Genomic DNA, 9721 nt, shown 5'->3' on the forward strand with positions numbered 1-9721 from the left:
ACTGGTAAAATATGAAGCTTCTATGCAAAATGTATAAAGGCTGACAAGCCTGTACCAATCACTGAAATAATTCTCATCTCACTCCACCTCCACTGCAATTCCTGTGCCTTGAATAACAGTATAACACACTACAGACAGTACAAACATTACAGACAGTACACTACAAACATTCAGCTAAAATACCTTGCCATGTATCTTGTAAAATTTGCCAAAGGTGTTCCCATCCCAGAGCAGTTCAATAGGATTTAGTTGCGATGACTGGGCAGGCCATCCCAAGATATATAATACTCTTACATAAAAAATGCTTACATAGGTGAATTAACAGAATTGCATGCTCTTGAAGTATGGAGTGGTAGCCATGTTGGTGTAAAATTCCTTTCAACTGGAATAAGTTTTCAAAATTCCAGCTCCAAAAACAACCCCAAATCATTACGCTTCCATCTCCATTTTTGACTGTGGGTGTGAGACAGTCTGCTAACAACTTCTCTACTGTTTTTATCTAACGTAAGTTCTTCTGTTAGAGGCAAAAAAAACCCCGTCAAATTTGAAATCATCTGTTAAGTGAAAGTGCAAAATTTATACATTGATGAACTCCTACTTCCAGTACTGACATTCTTAGTCACCAGACAAACATCTTACATGCTCTTCTGTTTTTCCTCATATATCACACCATGCACATACTTTATGGACACTGAAAACGCATAATATTACTTTTGTCTTGCCAAAGATTAAGTGACTGAAACTCCCATTCTTACCCTTATAATTAATTCTTTATCAAATCCACTTGCTATTTTTACACATGCCATGGAGCATAGTAGGATATTAATCACTTGATTGGATTATGCAGAACATCTGCTCTCATTTTGTTTATCCACTGATTTATTCAGGGTTTCCCTGTATACACATATCTGGGATACTTTCTTTTGATGATCAGCATTTAGATACAGACTTTTGCAAAGACTTAATAAGTATCTACCTTTTGTAGTATGATTATAATGTTTATGATTGTTTGGCCATTTTAGACAATGTACAGCACATACTTTGTTATTGTAATATTGTGTTTGACAAAAACTCATAGTGTAATGATGCATGTAGTGGTTTACTCAAATTCACCTATGTAAAGTGGACACGGATGTAACTTCCCCTCGTTCTTTTTTTACTTTTAAAACCCATCTTTGTCACTGAAATGTTTCACTTGGCAAGATGCAGTGGCTTACCATTTATGTTTTCCTTTTGGAATTTTGTAAAGTCTTTGTCAAAGTCATTGGCACTTCATCTGAATTCAGCTTGCAGGGAGATTATTTGTTGGGCGGATTGTTTTCATTAAATAGCGTTTCTACTAAAGTACGCCATTCCTACCCAGTGGCCCTTGAGTGTTTCAGGTAAGTGATATACTTTCTTTTTTAATGTTTCAGTTGCAAAAACCTGTACTCTGCAAAGTGCCAGATATTCTATCTTGAAGACACACTCTAGAAACTAGCACGTACCTACACCTTCTCTGTAGACATTACTAGAAACTTTATATATACCAAAAAAATACTATTATTATTATTTCATTTCAAATTGGATTAAAAGTCCAATTTGGTTATTTTATATAAACGCTGCTAACACAAAGGACAAATGCTCCACATGCAAGGCTTCAAAATCCAATTGTAATTAATTCTCTAAAGTCACAGATGAAACAGTTTGGCAAAAATGTGCTATATCCTTAATTACATAGTATACTTCTGTTCATACTTACAAACAAGGTTTAATCATTTTTTTCTTAAGGATTAAGAATTTCTTTCAAATCTCTCTCTTGTTTCTTTATTTCAGATACAGTTTTGATGAGTCTTCTTATCGGATGTTCGAGATGATGAGGTATACGGTGAAAGAGATTAATAACTCTTCCACTCTCCTTCCTGATGTCTCTCTCGGCTATGAGATCTTTGACTATTGTTCGGCCATGCAGAATTTCCCCTCTGTATTTAATTTTATGTCCAAGAATGGATCTATTCCAGTTCTGAAATATTTTAACAAATATGAGCCTAAAATAATTGCTGTGACAGGGCCATACGGCAGCTCTAGTACCATTACAGTGGCGCCTTTATTCACGTTAGCTCTTGTTCCAATGGTGAGGATATACTTTTCTTTTGCCTTAATTTAAACTAACTTCATTGACTAACAACTGCCATAGTTTATTCAAGGTTGTTTTTTCATTTTCTAGGTGAATTATGGATCAACAAGTTATCAACTGAGTAATAAATACATTTACCCTTCCTTTTTAAGAACAGTGCCTAACAACAAAAACCTGGTCGACATAATTATTCACATTATTAAATGGTTTGGATGGAACTGGGTTGCGTTTATTGGTAGCCAGGATGACTACAGCCAAGATGGCCTGAATTTCTTTATCCAGTATGCCAAAAACAACAACATCTGCTTGGCCCATCAGGATTTGCTTAATCAAACCTCTAACTACATTTCCACACTGAATACTATTGAAAAGCGCAACATTAAAATCATAGTGGTTTTTTCATCCCAAGAAGTAGCAACAAACCTAATCAGAGCTGCTATAAAGAACAAAATTGTAAATAAAGTTTGGATTGCTAGTGAGGTTTGGTCTATGAATAAGCAGCTCCCGAGTGAACCAGGAATACAAAACATTGGAAAGATTTTTGGCATTACAGAACAGCAAGTGTCTTTTCCTGGATTTAAACAGTTCATCTACAACAGACAGAGTAACATCAATGATAAATACCTGAGAAATAGCAAAGCATATGCCTCTCAGAAAGAAGAAAAAATGTGCAACCAGGACTGTAATAACTGCTCACTTTTAAGTCCAGAGGAAATTTTCAATGAAAATCCCACATTTTCTTTTCCTATTTATGCTGCGATCTACACCATGGCCACTGCATTACACAAAATTCTACAGTGTAATGCAAATGGGTGCAACAAAAGCATTCCAGTTTACCCCTTCATGGTATGAAGTTTTGAAAATTGATATTTAAATATTCAAAATATATGGTGAATCTTTTTCGTTTTGGTTTTTTGGATGAAATCTGCACAAACTATTTTTCTCTGATATTCTTCAGCTTTTAAAGGAAATGAAGAAGCTGGATTTTCCTCTTAATGGCCGTAAAGTAAAGTATGATCAACATGGAGATCCACATGTATTTTATAGTGTGGTCTTCTGGCGTCTTGAAACCAGTCCTCCAGTGTTTGAAAGAATTGGCACATACAGCTCATATCCAGAAATTGCATTCACCATCAACAACTCCCTTATAAGTTGGGGCAGAAATGCGTCTGTAAGTTGAATCTCAATTTATTATGTACTACATCATGAATCTCACTGTATTTAAAAAATATATATATATATATATATATATATATATATATATATATATATATATATATATATATATATATATATATATATAATCTATAAAATACAGTGAGATTCGTGATATATATATATATACAGTGAGATTCATGATATGTATATATATATTTCCTTTTGTCTTAATAAGGTTCCTTTCGCAAACTGCTCAACTGAATGTTCACCAGGATACAGAATGGAAAAGGACAAAAATTATGCATGTTGTTTTGTGTGTAAAATATGTGAAATAAACACCTATGTAAACTATACACGTAAGTATACGTATATGCACTTATAAATTATTTTGCACTATTTGGTTTTCTGCTTATTAATATACTATTGGCAACAATGTTGCAATTCTGTGCAGATGTGTTTGTTTTCTGTAAACTAATCCTAAGTTACATTGAGTGACCTTGTCAGGCAGCATAACAACATAGAAAACTATGCTAAAGATCTAATTCTGAGAAATTTAGGTGAATGTTGACAGACACTCAGAAGTAAGGTAAAATCGATGTTCTTCATCTGACTCCTCTCTCTTTGCGTTTATTGTTTTAGAAGACCCCTACACCTGCAAATCGTGTAATCTCGACCAGTGGTCAGAAGAGGGCAGCACATCGTGCCAAAAGCGCACCATTCTGTATCTTCAGAAAACAAACCCTCTTTCCATTATAATTACGGTATTTGCTGCCACTCTTCTAGTTTTGTGTGTTGCAGTTGTCATGCTGTTCTCATACAATTATAATACCCCAGTTGTAAAATCTGCTGGAGGCAATATGTGTTTTATCATGCTCGCTTCTTTGGCTTTGGCCAGTATAAGTGTGTTCTTTTTCCTGGGACAGCCAACAGAGATGCACTGTATTTTCAGAAATGTAATGTTTTACTTTTTCTACTCCGTCTGCCTTTCTTGCATGACCGTCCGCTCCTTTCAGATATTCTGCATTTTTAAAATGTCTGCCAAATTTCCTAAGATCAACAGGTTGTGGGTGCAATATAATGCCCAATGGATTGTCACTGGCACCCTTTCAGCTGTTTCAGCATTTGTTTGCATTTTATGGATAAGTCAGAAAACACCCAGTCCTAAAAATATTTATGTAGATGATACACTTATCCTTAGCTGTTCACCAGGGAACGAACAGACATTTTTCATCAGTGTGTTCTTCACTTGGTCCCTCAGTGTCCTCTGTTTCTCCTTTTCCTATATGAGCACAGATTTACCAAAAAACTACAATGAGGCCAAATCTATAACATTCAGCATGCTTTTGTTTTTTATTAGCTGGTCTTTCTACTTTACAGTGACTAAGTTTCCTCTAGGGTTGTACATCCAGTTCTTCAATGCTGGGGCCCAGTTGTCCAGTTTATATGGCATCCTAATGAGCTACTTCATTCCAAAGTCTTATGTTATCATTTTTCAGCCACAAAGAAACACTCAAGCATACTTTCAGACATCAATTCAGAATTATACACAAACCATGAGCAGGATGTAGACTGCAGTGGGAGTGCACATTTATATCATTTTAATCGTGGTGTGTTCATAATCTACTTAACAAATATGTACCCTTTTGTGCATAGTTTACTATTGGTTGTGTTATGGTGTAATTACAGTGGATGGCAGAAATGTGTACATACATTTAATATGGTAAAATATATTCATTGTTAATGATTCTTAAACACAAACATCTGAAAATAACTCAATCAGTACAATTATCTAAGTTAAAAGTTCATTATGATCATAAAACCCCTTTAAATACACTGGGAGACTGTTTAGATACACTCGGAGAAACTTTTTAAAGTTAGATTGGCAGATGCAAAATAGATCCTGGTAGATTCTCAGCTGCAATACATTGTCAAGCTATATTTATTTAATTAGTGTGTTTTTATTGTTTTAATGATTTGCAAGTAAGTACTTGTTCTCTTTCCTCCCTTAAATTTGTCAGTTATCTGTAGCTTTGTTGCTTTCAATAACTTTTGCTTTCAAAAGTTTTCAAATTGTTCAGCTCTGTGTGACTAATAATACTAATCAAGTGTACATGTGATAGTAGAGTTTTACGATAATGTAGAAAAGAAGAAATATTGTTGAATTTGCATGCTACTGTAAAACTGCTTATAGAAAATGTGTTTATAAATACAAAAAAAAAAAAATATATATATATATATATATATATATATATATATATATATATATATATATATATATATATATATATATATATATATATATATATATATGTATGTAGTGTATGTAGTGTATATGTTGTGTGCCATCAATGTGAATTTGTTACATCATTCCTCTAAGTGAGAATAAACAAACAAATGACACAATAATTTACTCTTGTTATTTGTTTTTAAGCGCTTCTTTACATTTACATTTACATTTACGCCATTTAGCAGACGCCCTTATCCAGAATGACGTACAAAAGTGTATTAAGTCTCTAGCCATGAATAAATATACACTGGTTACGCAAGATTACAAACTTAATATAAATATAACTCTTGAGTTCTACAAAGCAAACTTGGAAAGTGCTAATTTAAGTGTTTCAGGAAGAGGTAGGTCTTTAGTCGTCACTTGAAGATGTACGGACATCTAGGGGAAGTTCATTCCACCACCTCGGTGCCAAAACAGAGAAGAGCCTTAAAGTATACTTACCTCTCATTCTGAGGGAAGGAGGTACCAGTCAAGCAGTGCAGGAGGATCTCAGACAGCGTGGTGCAGTGCGAAATGTGATAAGGTCTCTGAGGTAAGATGGCGCTGGTCCATCTTTGGCCTTGTAGGCAAGCATCAGTGTTTTGAATCTGATACGTGCAGCTACTGGAAGCCAGTGAAGGGAGCATCTTGGGTTATCAGTGGTACACCTAATACCCTGTCCTAAATTAATAATTAAAAGTAATTAAAAAAAAACATTTATTTGAAGGCTACATGCAAGTGTTTTTGCTGGGAATATTTATAAGTTGTATTACATTATGCATAACCATATTAGATTCTTTCATTTTGACTTTTTCATTTGATCTCTTTTTTAAAATCACTTTGTACTGAACTTCTTACTTTGTAACATAAATGAGGAAAGTATAACAGTACACAGTGCATTTGGGAGACACCATTATCCAGAGTGACTTACAACTGAGCAGTCAAGGGTGAAGAGTCTTACTCAAGGACACAGGATTGGTGGCTTGGTGGTGCTGGGATTTTAACTCATGACTTCCTGTTTTATGCTGCAAATATGTTGGGAGATGGTAGTTCAGTGGTCAAGGCATTGAGTTTTATAATAGAAGGTCATGAGTTGAAATCCCAGCACCACCAAGCTCCCACTCCTGGGTCCTTGAGCAAGGTCTTTAACCCTCAACTGCTGTAAGTTGTTCTGGATAAGGGTGTCTGTCACCCTTATTCTGTAAATTATCCACCATTTACAGTACAAGAGGGACTTGGTCAAAATGCCTACAATGCTACTATGAATTTATACCAGCCTAGGGTATGAACTATAAGGTCTATTACAATTATTGGGCATGAATATTAAATTCCAGAATTGGGAAGGCAATTTAGTCTGTCAACTGATGCCACCTATCTGTCTGCATTTACATATACATTTGTGGCATTTAGCAGATGCCCTTGTCCAGAGAGACGTACAAAAGTGCTTTGACTCTCCATCAAAGAATAAATCTACACTAGGATGCTAGATTACAAACTTAAAATAAATCACCCTACAACTCTTTTTTTTTTTTTTTATTTTACAAAGCAAACTTTGAAAGTGTTAGTTTAAGGGTTTCAGGAAGAGGAAGGTCTTCAACCTTCATAGCCAGGGACTCTGCTGTTTGGACATCTAGAGGAAGTTCATTCCACCACCTCGGTGCCAGAACAGAGAAGAGCCTTGGAGTATACTTACCTCTCATCCTGAGAGAAGGTGGTACCTGTTGAGAAGTGCTGGAGAATCTCAGGCAGTGTGGTGCAGTGATGCAGGTGTTATGAGGTCTCTGAGGTAAGAGGGTGCTGGTCCATTTTTGGCTTTGTATGCATCAGTGTTTCGAATCTTATACTACAGGAAGCCAGTGGAGGGAACACAGCAGTATGGTGGTGTGGGAGAACTTGGGCAGGTTGAACACAAATCAGGCAACTGCTTTTTGGATCACTTGCAGTGGACGAATAGCATTCAGAGGAAGACCTGCCAGCAGAGAGTTGCAGTAGTCCAGTCTCAAAATGACAAGAGACTTAACAAGCACCGGACAGAAATGGTTGGATAATTCAGATGTTGTAGAGAAGAAATCGACAGGAACAAGCCACATTAGCAACATGTAAGGAGAAGGACAGTTGATTGTCTATGGTTACCACAAGGTTGTAAGCAGTGGCTAAAGGGGAAAGCAAAGAGTCATGAAGAGTTATTCAGAGATCTTTACTTGGAGATAAATCACCTGGGATGTCCAGCAGTTCCGTTTTGCTGGGGTTGAGTTTTAATTGATGAGCACTAATCCATGAAGATATGTCCATCAAGCATGGCAAGTCTGCCATTTCTGTGGAATGTGCCGCTTTTCTTTGTAAGGCAATCTGCCGATTGCTGTGCCGATTGCTGATAGCCAGGGGTGGGACAAGAAGTCTTCTTGGTTTTTGTGGTCAGGGGGCAAAGGAGATCCATGATTGAGGAAAGAGAGGAGAGAAAAGAGTCAGTGGCAGAGTCCAACGTTAGCGAGGAAAAGGAGTCAGGGTCAGGAGGAGATGAAAGAATAAAGGAAGCTACAGAGGAGGGAGAGATGGAGTGGAGGTTTGGATAAATAAAAAGAGATGTTGGAATTTTTTTTTTAGGTAGGGTTGGAAGAGTGATTGTAAAGGAAACCAGGTGATGATCAGAAATTTGAAGTGGTTAGAAGTTAATGTTTGTAGCCGGAGTAGGAGTGAAAACCAGGTCCAGGACATTTCCTCCCTTGTGTGTGGGAGGGCAGCTGTTAAAATCAAGGAGAATGTATTCAGAAAAGTCAGGAGCCAAGATGACTGAAGTTTGTCAGATAGGAGGTTGAAGTCACCAAGAACTGTCATAGGGGTGCTATATAGGTGTTTTATTAGAGTTTGGTGACTTTCCAAGGGTGGAATAATCTCTGTACCTAGAAAGAACGGCATCAATGTTTCTAATATCCACAGGGATCACACATAAGTCATTGGACCTTTTACATGTTAAGTCTTCAACACCATCCCTTACTGTATTACTGTATCACACATTCCCCGTGAATAGCACGCTGAGTTACACCTTTGACTCGTTTTAAATCTTATACCCAAGGCTGTGGTTCCTGGTTTCAGCGAACCTGTTACACTTAACCTAACAAGTGGAACTGATGTAGCCAGGCTCCACAGCAGGGTGTGTGAGGAGCTCAGTCCCCTCAGGCGCTGCTCATTTCACAGATGAATTGCGCCTTTTTTCCCCACCATTGAGCGCACTTGTTAACAGGAGGACGGACCGTGAATGCAGGAACGAATCGCTTCAATGGTGAAACCCAGCATGCAATACACACCTCCTATATATTCTCTCTAAATGCACGAAAACGGCAATTTGTCGATTTTATCCCAATTTTACGTCAGGGGGAGAAGCACATGCCACCCACGCCGTTTCCTTCAGCTATAGAGAACCAGACTACATAATATTATTATTATTAGTAGTAGTAGTAGTAGTAGTAGTAGTTTGCAAATGCAATATCCACCTCATATAAACTAAGGCTTAGACTTAAATCAACATGTGTGATATAATGTGTGTTAGATATAATGATATTATAGCCATAAATCGTCATAAATACACTTTTATTATAGTCAGATCATTTTATAGCTGATAAAACATTGAAATTCCAATATGCTCAACTGTATTTTTATTTTTGTTTTTATTGTTCTTTTAACTTTTTTAAAAATAGTTTTAAAACGAATGTTTTTTCTTGCCATTAGATGTCATTATTATGGTCAGATCCAGCTTTTTGAGTTGTATGTAATTTTTTTGCTAAATATCAGCTTTTCACATTGTATGTACATTTTTTCCCCCTAAATATTTGTAACAAATATTTTTTATGTAATTCCAAAAGAATCAAATTCTACTGAGATTTTATTATTTCAAAGTCCAAGCAGTCCAAATCTCCCATGTGTTTGGATTAAAAATACTGAAGGAACTGATCTTAATCAACACTGATTTTCAGATTTTATACAGGCAGACAATCTTCACGTTATCCTCTATATTATACTTTATATTATTGACCACTGCTGTATCTGGGATTTATCTGGGAATTTCCTTTATTCAATCATCTGTGGTATTTTTACATCAGATGCTAAAGCTTCAGTAGGTGTTCATTTCTTGGTCTTATGCGTCAGTGAACACATTCTTACACACACACACACACACACACACA

General features: G+C 36.2%; 1 protein-coding gene across 1 annotated transcript; it reads left to right on the forward strand.

Annotated features, from left to right (window-relative positions):
• The first annotated feature begins 1203 nt into the window (after nt 1-1203).
• Nucleotides 1204-4842, forward strand: LOC124400278 (taste receptor type 1 member 1). Its single transcript, XM_046871980.1, has 6 exons — nt 1204-1382; nt 1816-2113; nt 2207-2962; nt 3075-3287; nt 3510-3630; nt 3914-4842. The coding sequence occupies exons 1-6, from the start codon at nt 1204-1206 to the stop codon at nt 4840-4842; spliced, it is 2496 nt and encodes an 831-aa protein (XP_046727936.1).
• The last annotated feature ends 4879 nt before the right edge of the window (nt 4843-9721 follow it).

Source organism: Silurus meridionalis, chromosome 17 (genome assembly GCF_014805685.1).
Source record: "Silurus meridionalis isolate SWU-2019-XX chromosome 17, ASM1480568v1, whole genome shotgun sequence".
Classification (NCBI taxonomy): domain Eukaryota; kingdom Metazoa; phylum Chordata; class Actinopteri; order Siluriformes; family Siluridae; genus Silurus; species Silurus meridionalis.